The sequence below is a fragment of the Octodon degus genome, unplaced genomic scaffold, assembly GCF_000260255.1.
Source record: "Octodon degus isolate 3935 unplaced genomic scaffold, OctDeg1.0 scaffold00008, whole genome shotgun sequence".
Taxonomy (NCBI): Eukaryota; Metazoa; Chordata; class Mammalia; order Rodentia; family Octodontidae; genus Octodon; species Octodon degus.
Window position 1 is genome coordinate 23,997,523 of NW_004524584.1, and position 13,275 is coordinate 24,010,797.

The window sequence follows — 13,275 nt, forward strand, 5'->3', positions numbered from 1 at the left end:
GGGGGGGGGCCGGCACGGCAGACCCGGGGATTGAACCCCGATGAGCTACTGACTGGCCCTTTAATTAATTTTCTGATTATTATTTAATTTTAGTTTTTCTTTTATGGTTTATACTCTCTCTTTGACTTGCAATCTACTTATAATAAATGGTATATTTTCTCCTAGTATTAGAAACTTTAAAAAATTTATTTCCATTGTCCATTTATTTTATATTAGTTCTTCCTTCTCTTTTACACACACACACACACACACACACACACACGAAAAAATATTTATATAACCTGATATAAGATTGATAATATTTTGTGTAAATCTTCAAAGACTTTTTAAATGGGTTTGTCTAATATAATTATATTTTACATAGTCTTGCATAACTATCATTTTGAGAGCTCTTTATTCTTTGTCAGGACCACACAGCAACTTCTCTTGCTTCTGGATTATGGTCTTTGTTATTTCCTATCTGCTACATCTCGAGGTATTAGAATATTTCAAGTTTGTATAACTGGAAAATATTTTACTTTTATTTTTTAAAGGTATGCTTGCTAACTATAAAATTCAATGAGGACAGAATTTTTTTCAGTCCTTTGAATAAATAAGTCTAGTTTCTTACCCACTTGCTCTTTTTTTTCTGATGTGGAATAAGATGCTATTTAATTTTGCTCTTCCATAGTTAATATTTTTTCTATGTATATGCTTTAATGATTTTTTCCTTACAATAAGTTTTGGACAATTTTATTTTTGTGTAACTTGTTATAATTTTATTCACAATTTTGTGCAAAAGGTTCATTTTTATTGGAAATGTGGTGCTATAATTTTAACTAAACTCAGAAATTTTAAATCTTTAAATATTTATTGTCTACCCCATTCTACTTTGAGAATTCTAATTATATGAATATAAGTTTCTTGATTTTGTCACAGAATGAACTACTATAGATTGATCTGTAAACTCTTTCTTCTTCATGTTTATTTTAGACAATTTTTATTGTTATATTCATTTCAGTTTGTAAATAATTTTTTACCATGTACAATCTATTGTTCATCTCATGTTATGTATTCATTTCAGAAATCCACTGTCTTCATTTTATATCTTTCACATTTCAATATTTGTCTACAATTTTTAATTTGCTGTATAATTATTGATTTTCAAAAAGGTAATAATGAGTTAAAAAATAAAATAAAAATTATTCAAACTGAAAAGAGAAAAAAGAAGGCACGTAAGAGGATGGTTACTACAGTCTGCTTTGTTGGAGATGGCTCTACAAGAAAACCACCTAAATATGAAAGCTTCATTAGGCCAATGGGCTTACGTTTTAAGAAGACCCACGTAACACATCCTGAGCTGAAAGCCACATTTTGCCTGCCAATACTTAGTGTGAAAAAGAATCCTTCATCGCCACTGTATACAACTTTGTGTGTGATTACCACAGGGACAGTGATTGAGGTGAACGTGAGCGAGCTGGGCCTTGTGGCACAAGGAGGCAAGGTTATTTGGGGTAAATATGCCCAGGTAATCAACAATCTGATAATGGTGGATGCATCAATTTAGTCTTACTAATTTGACAGATGTTTCATATAATAGCTTGTTACACTTATTGAAAACTACAGACCAATCAGGAAAACCATAACTTGAATATTGCTGAACAACACTCATGACTACATTCATCAAGACAACTATTTATTAAACTTTAAACACATTAAAATGGCTCAGTTTAAAAAAAAAAAAAAAGAAAGAAAGAAGGAAAGTGATGGATCTTCCGACTTAGTACAGGTGAAGTCCCAGGACAAAAGACCTTCTGTGTCCTTTTCCTTCCTATTCACAATGCTGCCATGAGTAGATGAGACCTAAAATTGCAGGGCCTACTTGTGCCCAAGAGGTGACATAATTCAGCAAGACTACTTAGCTTGCCAAGGTCAGCATGGCAAAGGACAAATAGCCCAGGGGATTTGGAAGCTCAGGAGCCAGTATCTGCCTCCAGACAATTTGTAGGGTAAGGTGATTAACTAACTATCTAGATTACTGAGTTTTGATTAATTAAGAAGCCACTTCTTTGCAGCTGAAAGCAGTGCGTACAAACTAATTTTAGCAAATGGAAGGTAGGCCTTCGGGGTGGCCAGGCTGAAGGCTTTTATTTAACTCCAAGGACAGGAAATGGAGCAAGTGAAGAATCCGAGATAGGAAGCTCAAAATTGGATTGGAGGAAGCAGGAAAGAGGAGAGAACATGTGAGAACTGAGTGAGTGATGCATCTTCTCATAGCCCTTCGAGAGTGGGAGAAGTAGAGGCGGTGTAGTCATCAAAATTCTGGCAATGAGGACAAGCGAGACAGTTCAGTGGACTAAATGCCTGCTTTGGCAAGTGCAGAGTCCAGGTTTCGATCCCTGATCCTGCAGGCTGCACCAGCCCCTCCCCTGAGCCAGCAAATAAGTCCAGGCATGGTGGCGCACCCTGTAATCCCAGCTAAAAACAGGAGGATCACCACAAATGCACCTGAATAGTGAGACTTTATACCAAATACAAACATACAAACAAAAAAACACCTCTGGCAAGGAGCACAACCAAGATACTGCACACAGCCCTGGGTGTGCATTGTCCACATTCACACAGGCTGTCAGCCACTGACAGCCACAGTGCAGGCCAGAGGAGATTTAGCTAATGAGTTACTGTCACCCCACCAACTTAAGTGGCATAAATAAGGCTTGAGCTTCCCTGCTGGACTCTGAATGCCACCCTATTGGTATCTGAAGTGAGAGGCGTCATTTTATGCAGGTCTACCAGAGTCCAGAGCAGTCACTCAAGCCAGTAGTCACAGAAAATGGTCAACAAGAGTGGACTGGGAGGACCCCACATTCCCACCTCCTCCAACAAATGTCATTGGAACAACTGGGCAGGCACACACAGATGTCACAGCAGGAGAGCAATTCTGACAGTGAGGACCTTGCAGCCCCTGGGTCCAAAGTCCCCCTTCCTCTTGCAGAATGTACCTTGAATTCATCTCATTCCTGGATGCCACCAAGTGAAGTTTGGGAAAACTAGGTAGTGTCTACTGCCTGTCAGCTCAGAGTTGGCTGCGCACAGGGCCTGTGAGGTGACAGAATCACACCAGTGACACCACAACTCTGTCCACTTTTTCTCTTCCCCATGCTGCAGGCTGGGGCTGTGTGAGAGCTCAGAGTAGTTTTTGGAATGTTAGAAAGCTGGGTTCTCCATCCATCTGTCGGACCCTCATCCTCAAGAGGCTGCCTCGTGTCTGGGCGATGTCCTGCCCAGGACTCCACACAGCAGCCCGCCCAGGGGGCTCTGGCTACCTGGATGTCTGCTGGCTGCCATTCTCATGGTGATGTAGCTGCTCTGAGTCATTTCTCACATTCAGCTCCCCAAATTAACTGTGAATTCTAAAATAATCGAGTGTAGAATTTGTCTGGGCTCATTAATCATTTTAAAATTAGCAATATTTTAATTATCCTGAGTTTCTGTCTCCCAGTGACTTTTAATTGCAATTAATACCACCACCACCACCAGCCCCACCCATTTCCAGAAGAGTTGGGATTATCTACTACTGCAGCACCATTTAAAATATAACCATGAGGGAATTACAGTTAATCTGCTAATCCTTCTTAGAAATTAGGAGGGCTATTACATAGTGAATCAAAAAATAAAAAGCCTCCCAGATGGCTAAGACAAACAAGGAAATTTGTGGTGTTAGAGAACTATACATGCACAGTCATATCAAGGAAGAGAAGGAGGCAGGGGGGGAGAGAGAGAAAGAGAAAGGGAGAGAGAGACAGAGAGAGAGAGAGAGAGAGAGACAGAGAGAGACAGAGAGAGACAGAGAGAGACAGAGAGAGACAGAGAGATAGAGACAGAGACAGACAGGGAGACAGACTGACACAGAGATCAAGAGACAGACAGAGAGAGAGAGAGAGACTATAAGAAGATAAGATTATATTTTGCAAGGTTACATCTGGTAAGTTAAACAACCAATTTGAAGATAATATCATGCAATACAGTAACTATTATTGAATTCTTATTACTTTGTTCGGTGAAATTTTGTACTGTTTCTAATAGTTTTTTTTTTTTTTTTTTTGCCATTTTGTCTACTTTAAAAAATAAAAAAGAAAATACAAAAAGAATAAGAGACGCGACTTGATCACCTAGTGACCTGAATAGCTTAAACAATAGAGTCCCTTCCCTAAAATTCTTATAAAAGGGGCTTATTTGTGAAGAGAAACAGTCAGAGGGAGTCCCCATTCTTTCAACATTTGAAACCTGGTAAGCATCCCTAACATCGTTCATTCAAGGATCACGAGGTTACAGGTTGGGCAGATGCAGTGTCCTCTGGTCTTGGTACTCACTCGGCATCCGTTATGGTACAAATGATCCTGAAGAGTTGGGTTGGATGCTGCATTTGATGAGAAAAAACAGCCCGTGGCAGCTCCGTATCTCTCAGAGACCCGTGGTTATTTTATTTTTGCTTTCCAGAGTGATTCTTTTTCTTTTTTGGAACCAGAGAATCAAACTCAGGGCCTTGTGCTCATGCTTGCCAGGCAGGTACTTATGCCACTGAGCTCTCTCCCCAGCCCAGAGTTGATCCTTGAACTCTGAGCTCTGAGGGGAATCTTGGATTCAGGTTACGCACAGAGATCAATGTATAAGTTCCACCCTACAGATCTGCTTACGGTTAAGAGATTGCCCCTAGTCCCCCTAAGACCCTCCACTCCCCGTTTGCATACACTTACTCCACTGCTCTTGCTGCTTTCCGAAGCACATCCTCAAGTCCTCTTTGATGAGGCCCTTAGGTGCGCGCCGGTGGCCAGGTGCACATCATAACTTCATCAAAGCGTTTACTTTGTGTGGACATTGTGACTTGGGGAAAGAACCTGCCTGAGTTGCGCTGTGACAGACCCGGAGGATAAGGGTGACGAGGACTCACCGTCACTCTTTCCCAAGTCGGCCTCCTGTTGCGTGGTGCATAGCATCAGCGTTTGCCATATTTTGATTACATATCTGAAAAACAGCTCGGGAAAGGACTTCCAGATCTGCTTCAGAAAGCGACAAGGACCTTGGGGTAAATGTGCTTGATGTGACGGGGAGGATTTTGAGGACGGAGCGTAATGCGTCTTTGTCATGATACATTTTAAGCGCAAACAGTCATGGTACGTTTCAATCGCCCCTTGTAATCCTTCAGCATTATCTGTAGATTTGTCCCCATAGCAAATGCTGGCCTATAAACCTGTGTCTGTTGCACTCCAGGGAGGTCTGACACAAACGCAACTTGAAGCAACCGTGTACAACCTCCAAGCCAGAGAGTCTCAGACTAATTCCTTTATAATTTATTATTATTTCCTTAAAAAAAAAAAAGAAAAGATAACCTCTCCTCTCACCCCATTTGCCAGCTTCTGGGAAAATCCACTCAGAAGGGAAAAGCAGTCCTGTCACCACAGAGAGCACAGACTTTTCCCGTATGAGGTATTTCTTGTAGCACAGTCATGAGTCTCTAGGTTTAAGGTCGCTTTTTCTTCTTTCAGCCTGCTCAGCATGAACATGGCTTCAGTGTTTCCCAGTAACAAGGTAAATACAGCCTGTCTAGTTGGAGTTGGCACATTAACCTCTGGTCATTTCGAGGTTGTTTAATCTAAGGCAATAGGCCACAGGAGCCCGCCCAGCCACGCCCCACACCACTGACCCTGGCCCCACCTTGGACTGCCGGAAACATGAGCTGAGGAGAGTGCCTTCAGGCTCCTGTGCAGGAGAGAGGAGGCTCCATCTTTGTCAGAAAAAAAAAAAAACTCAATTGATTCCTCATTTGCATTGTCATTTATTGCTACAATGACATTTTTATTTAACTGTTATATACAAAAAAATTAGCTATAGATGTCCATGTATTCAAACATTCTATTTTAAAAAACTCCATGTTTATCCATCTTTGTCCATGTTGATATAAATTATCATGCTTTTATTAGACTGAATGACCAAACAAGCCCGGGAACAAGTCATCCATTATAATGTGGCGCTGAAGAGGTGGCCTTTCCAAATGCCTTGTGCTTGAGCTTTCCAATACTCCCCAGCATGTTGTTTGGTGACAGTGACTTGCTATGCTAGGAAAGATCAGGACTGAGATGGCGTGAGAGTCAGCAGATGGTGCTGAGGGCGGATGGAGCGGGGAGGTCAGCAGGCGTCCCAGCTGCAGATAGTGATTTCCAGTACATGGAGCGTGTGGGTTAGTATGTGTGCGTGCGTGTGTGCGTGCGTGCGTGCGTGTGTGTGTGTGTGTGTGTGTGTGTGTGTGTTGTAGATTAGTGGTCACACAGGAAGAAGCAGGTATGCAGGTCTGGAACTGGGGTAAGGCGAGGGCAGCAGGATGCTAGGACCTTTCCTGCAGGTTGCTGCCCACAGCTTAAACCAGGAGGCGGAAGGCACTAGAGAGCTAAGCAGAGCAGCTGCAGAACGGGAGAAGCAAGAGGGGGAGGCCTGAGAAAAGGAGCCAGGCTTGTTTGGATGTGGGCCACCACGCAGCAAAAAGAGGGCAAGCAAAAGCTTCTCTCGGGTTGCTATAGATGGCCTTGGAGAGAGCTAGAAGATTGGCAGGGGTCAGCAGCACCAGGCGTAGACCACAGTGGTGGCTGGGGTTCATTTCAACAGGATGTGCCTATTTGCTCAGTATGAAGACACCCATAGGTACTGTCTGCAGCAGCATTTAATGTGCTAATAAAATCACCCAAAGGGCCAGCAAGATAGCTCAGCAGACTAGACGCCTGCTTAGCAAAGCTTAGGTAAGCTCAAGGGTCGACGTTCCATCCCCAGTGCCACATGCTGCTCCAGCCCCACCCCTGGACCTGCAGAGCTGGTCACCAAATCCAGGTGTGGTGGAGCACACCTGTAATCCTAGCTCTGGGGAGGCTGAAACCGGGAGGATCACTATGAGTCCGACCTGCATAGTGAGACTCTCTACCAAATACATTTTAAAATAAATAAATAAATACATAAATAAAACCACCTCAAAATTCACTGAGCTTTATTTGGGAAAACTTCTGTGTAAAAGAAAAATTTTCTGCATGGATAACAGGAAATCTATAAGGAAGTCCCTGGGTACAAGAGCTTTCCCATTTGAAATTCAATTAAGAAATATATTGCTCTTGTCAAATCTGCCAGAGAAGCACACAAATGCCAACGACTCCAGCAGGCTGTTTCTGAACTATGTTCTGCATCTTATTCCCCGAATCCTGGTATTCACCCTTGACAACCAGTTGGCAGTGGGGAGGTCACAAGTATCTTCTTCTTAGCCTTCCTCACTTTCTGACAAGGCCAACTTGGTTAAGCCTGCAAAGGGCGAGACTCTAACTGGTCCCTTCACATGTCCTGCAGTCTTCATTGAGGCTGTCTGCAGGCGTCAGGATGTCAGATGTCAGCAGCACAAGGAGCAGATTTCACATTGACTGCCCATTTTCTTAGTGGAGCTCCCCGACCCAGTGCAATTTTCTCGTAGTAAAATCAGCCTCAAATGATACTTTGTGCAGATAACCTCCTTTTGTGGGCACACTTACTTTCCCATTATTTCTCCATGACCTCACCTTGTCTGCTTTGTTGCTCTTTGTCCTGCTGATTAAGTGGAATCACCAGCAGTAAGTGTGTAATCATTCATGAAACCCTTGCCGCTTTAGGATTTGAAGACATGCTGGGGTTTGCAAAGACATAGTGGAAGTCATGGTTTAATATAGCATCAGTAACACAGACACAAATATATCATCTTCGGGACCTGAAAACATTTATATAGATTGACATTATGATTAGAGCATCTACTGTTATTATTTGTCAACTGTGGTTTTAAAAAAATTAGGCACTAAGAAGAATATATTCAGTGTGTTGGTTGTTGAAACTGTCCTACCGATTTGATTTGAAACTGTCTCATTGCTATCTGTTTATCAATAAAATTATGAAAAAAAGAAATGTAAAAAAAAGAATTAGGTCATCTTTTCTCTCTCTCCATCCATCCATCCATCCATCCATCCATCCATCCATCCATCCATTTCATCTTTACTACCACTGGGCACTTTGTAAGCTTCAATTAGTAGGGACATAACAGCAAAAACAAAAAGAAACAAAATATTCTGTATTTATTAAAGGGAACATCTAGTGACAGAAGACTGATGACATTTATACAAGAACAAGGTTCATGTGGGTCTATTAAGTTCATATGAAACACTGCCAATATATATTATTATCTTATTCAAAAAGAAACAATACCTCTTAATCGATATTTAGAAAAAATTAATAAGCCTATTAGTATAGCTCCATTTATATCACTCACATTATCTTTAAAAATTAGGAATAAGTGATTTTTTTTTCATCTTGCTCTAAAATAGTTCATTAAAATCCACCCCTTTATCAGGTGGAGTAAAATAGACACTTTTGGAAGACCTTTATGCTAAACAGCCCATCTTGTTAAAAGATAAATTAATGGAAGCACAGAGCTCTTCCACGACCTCTCCAAAATGCGCAGTTGATATCAGAGATGGAAAAACTCTCAGTACTTTAAAGAAGTTATTACCAGAATACTGATAGTAAGCACAACACAGTGAAATAGTGCCAGCAGCGAGCTCCATTTATTTTCAAATTCAAGAGTAAAAGTACAAATCAAACAGTAGAGTGGTTTAAGATCGTAAGCTAGGTCTTGGGTAGAATAGGACGGAATACCTACGGCAATGGTGTCACTACACCACTTTCCACATAATGCCATTTCTTATGCCTCCAGTGCATATCTTTAAATGCTAGTGTATAACCAGGTTACTCTTTAATGAACTAATTTAGTGGACATGTACAGAGGTAGAAAGTAAAATCCAAGTTTTCTGAGCTGTGTCGTTAAGCATGTACCCGAGTTTCTCTTCAAAGCCTTCCTCTGCAGCAAATCATTGACACTTCTCTCTGCCTCGTGAGTCCCAGAGCCCATCCTCTGAACAAGAGCAGAGACACGGATCTCTCTCCAAATGCTCCAGACAAACTAGAAAGAGATTAGGCCTTAACCTGTCCTTAAGACTCCCAGTGCTCATGGAAGGAATCCCCAAATCTCACTGCACATCTCAGCAGCAGAAGCAACGATCTTCCCTGCCGAAGGGCACTTTGAGAGAATCTGGTTCTGAAACGCCAGCCCCATCTCCCCACACAGCAGGAGGGAGTGACAATCCCAGCTGCTCACCTACAGTCAGATTTTAAAGATGATGCTGTGAAAAAAAAATTCATTTTGTTATTGGAGAAATGTTTTGGCAAATAAGTCAAGCAAACAGGGGCTTTCAAAGGCATGTGAATGTTATTTACTTCTGGGTGGGAAAGCGAATGAATGCTAATTGTTATGTGCAGCAGCTTCTGTCTGATACTCTGAAAACCCAGCAGCAAAAGGTCTTGTGAGTGAGCTGCAAGAGTTAATCTGATGTTCAGGAGCCATAAGCTAGCTTCGGTTGGGTGGGTTCTGTATTCTTAGCCTCTGGTTCAATAAAAATGTAAATGTTATCTGAGTACACAAAACATATTTCATGGTGATAATGAATCTGTTGACACAGTGTTCATACTTTATTATATAAATTTTAGTAATACATTTGTCAGAGAGAAAAACGAATACACAGAGAGATTCTCAGTGCGCAGCGCTCCAACATGCCCGGGTTGGTCGGCACATGCCCATTTCTGTCCTTGTTGTGGTTTGTGGGCTGCCTTTATTTAATCAATCAGGGCACTGTGGACATTGGGAGGAACACAGCAGCAGCTTTATTGACGGAGCTAATCAACTAGGCTTGAAATGGGAACTAAAAGACGGGTTATTTTTAATGCAAAACCCATTGATGCATAAGCAGCCCGTCTGCAGAGTGATTACTCAGATGTATGATCAGTGAGGTGTGTCTAGTGCACGAGAAGCCCATGCAGGAGGGCCAGTTTGGGGGGCTACAGGTGGCGCACAGGGCGGTACACCAAGGCCGAGTCTGCAGGCGAGCGGCTCTGTCAGTGCTGTTGGGTGCAGCATACTTGCCTTTTAATTTGCAGGCCAGCGGCAGAACAAGAATCCTTTTGACTCTTGTTCAAAATCTGTTAAGAATTCCAAGGTGGTGCCTGCTGAACTCTACATCAAGCGACACACCAGAGACATGGCCCTGCGAGTCCCTTGGAGGGTGGAGGGCTGCCCTCTAGCGTCGCAGACAAAGAAAATTCTCCTCATGCTCACTTTCTGGCTCCCTCTGGCCCAGTCCGTGTTTGCACTCCTTGTTTCTCTCACACAGTTTGTCACAGATAAATGGACACAGTGAAGTGATGGGAGAAGCCCCTCTGCCCTCCATGTTTAGCCTCTCACGGAAGCCCTGCTACCAAAGGGCAGAAATAGACTTGAGGGCTCCTTTGGGTCTCTTCAGTGACTTGCGTATATATTTCATCCTTTTGGCTGGATTCGAAAGAGCGTTTTTCATTTCACTCCATGCAGTGGAGGAGTTACTGTTTTTCTTTTTATGGGCTATCAAAATGGTAACTGCTGTGAAATTTTAAAAGGTGTACCTTGTCTCCTTGATTCTAAAACCTAATACAATAACAAGGACCATTATACTAGTTCACACGTGTTTTGTATTACAAATGAAGCACTGACAAGGACCCCTGCAAAAAATAAGCACCAAAACCAAAATAAAATTCCAACAAAACCGTAGAGAAGCCCAACAAATTCTTGATTTTTATTTGTATTCTTTCTAGGACCTCTGTCTCTGATGACACCATTTAAATTGTAGGGGAGAAGAGAGGAGGGGAAGGAATGCTGGGTTTTGTTCTTGTTTTGATTTCTGTAGTCCCACTTTTCTTTGTTTATGTTTATTTACTGGATAAAGAGTCTCACTATGCGGTTCAGACTCACAGTGATCCTCCTGTCTCAGCCTTCACAGCGCTGGAATTGCAGGCATATGCCACCGCACCTGGGCTTCCAGAGCTGACACAGCATGTGGTGTCAGGGATTGAGCTCAGGTTCTTGCACTTGCCAGGTAGGTACTTAGACCACTAAGCTATCTCTTCAGCCCGTTTTTCAAAAGACTTGGAAACTCCTTCAAGGGTTCTAGGATCCATTTCTTTTCCTCCTGAAAGTCTGGTAAGCACAAAATAAATTGTTTGCCAAAGAAACTAATGTTCAAAAAACCTTGTAAGAGTCAAGTGCAAAGTTTTCACGCCCAGACTCTAATTTTGACACCATATTTTTTAGGCTCCTAAAAATCTCCTGACATCCTCATCTACCATACAGGAAGAACATGCATATGATGCAAATGTGAATATTAAAAATACTCAACTTACTGAAAGAAGAAAGTAAGCGCTGACTCTTCTCTCCTCAGACTTGCAGCTCTTTTCCCTATACATTTAAGCTACAAATTATTATTATTAGTATGTTTTTGCTGCTTGCGTGGGCAGACATTTATCAGTACAAGCTGTGAGGAAGCAAGAGTTGGAGAGATGAATAATAGTGTGTTGGTAGCATGGAAAGGACTGGAAATGCACAACTCCACCCACCCAGAGAGACCAGCACAGGGTGCTTGTGAGAGCAAATCTAAGCGAAGGACAGTGGCCAGCAGCCCACTCAACTGGGTTTCCTTTAAGGGATGAGGCTCTGGCTATTTATAAGTCCGACTCATCAGTGTTGTCTTTTCTTGAAGCTCACTCCCGGAACCTCCAAATCTGGCAGTAGAGTAATCACATTCTCTAATCCAAGGGAAAGACCCAGGAAAGGCTGAGCTCCTGGTGAAGCATAGATGTTGTTCAAAGACGCTCTGGGCCAGGTTGAGTCCTGCGGACAAGATATCCAACAGAGGAGAGTTTCATTTGGTCATAGGGCTGGAGGACAAACAATGTCAGATGATCCAAGGTCTACCAGGGGAAGCCAAGGGAGCTCCTCCTATCCCTTGCCTCCTGCCACTTCTCCCTTCCCCTAAGAGGAGGAAAGATCCAGGGCTGGGAGTGAGAGGACGATGGGAGGCACCAGAGTCCTACCCAGGACCTCATGTCCAAGACGACAGAGTTGGCTGAACCACCATCCAACCTTCACTCCCTGGACAAGGCAGTCCTGGAGAGTTGACAGAAGTACCATTCTCCCAGGAGATTCCAGGCCAAGGTTTCCATACATGGTCTGCGTTTGCACAGGCCACACAGCTCCGTAGCTTACTTGTCCCTGCCCATTAGGAGACAGGGCAGCCTGGGTGGCAGAAAGGCCATAGGAGAAGTAGACAGTGCAGTCCTGAGTGCCAGGGACACAGAAGCAGCCCAGTAGAGAAGGGAGGATAGCTGGCCTTGGATTCCTTTGAAAAGGCTTTGGAAAGAACGTGGGATTTGGGAGTCTTTTGCCTAGGCAACACTGGAATAAGATCAGGCATCCAGAAAAGTGTTCTTGTTTTTGGGGTTCCCCCCCCTTTGGTGCTAAGGACTGAACCCAGAGCCTTCTCACTGAGCTACACTCCCACTCCCTCTGCATTTTGGGAAACTCTTGCCAAGTCACCAAGCTGCCCAGGTTGGCCTTGAACTTGTGATCTTTTGGGTGTCATGCACGAGACCTTCTGGCTTCCAGGATGAGACAGAGTAGCCCGCAGGGTTGGTAAGGAGGGGACACTGCCCTCAGTTCTAGGTGACTCTCCCTTCCCCGGCCCGTTCCAGAGGTGGTCTGGAGGAGCCAATTACAGAGTGTACCTGGGCTGGCACCAAAGCTAGGCCAAGCTCCCTGGCACCGCTCTGGAGGCTCATTGAGACAGGACTATCCAGAGAGCTCCCCAGGCATCAGAGCCCAAAACCCAGGGCCCAGGGCCCCTCCGAAGTGCGACTAAAGGGGCCAGGGATGTGGTTCAGGGTGAAGCACCTGGGGCAGAAAGGGATATAGGGAGCTCCATTGTCCCACTGCAGAAGGGGGGAGGCAGGAGACCCCCCTACTTGGGCGGCCTCCGAGAGTACCGAGGAGGAGGTCCTCCACCTTCCTGAGTGGGGCGCACTCCATCTGCGGGTGCCTTCCTGCGTGTTCTCAGACAATGTGTGGGGCCTGACCCTGCATGCAGCCGAGCGCACAGGGATCTGGCCGTGTGCTCAGGACTCCTGCGAACCCTCTGAAGGGGAGGAGAAAAGTTTGGTGGGTTGGGGTAGGCAGAGGAAACCTCCAATGTACCCCCCATCGCGCTCTGAGTCAGTGGAGAGGTTGTGTCGTCCCCACCGAGCCCCAACTGCCCCTCCCGGGCGCAGCGAGGGCACGAGGGTCCGGCCCCGGCGCAGCGCGCGCTCCTGCCCTCCTGCGCG

At 44.0% G+C, this 13,275-nt stretch overlaps 1 protein-coding gene across 1 annotated transcript in view; it reads left to right on the plus strand.

Moving 5' to 3' along the window:
• Nucleotides 1-13,275, plus strand: part of LOC111813579 (adenylate cyclase type 2-like) — a 56,677-nt gene that overhangs the window by 16,494 nt on the left and 26,908 nt on the right. Inside the window, exon 2 of the mRNA XM_023704704.1 lies at nucleotides 5,526-5,568. Within this exon, the coding sequence (XP_023560472.1) occupies nucleotides 5,526-5,568 (43 nt within the window). The remainder of the gene's footprint in view (nucleotides 1-5,525; nucleotides 5,569-13,275) is intronic.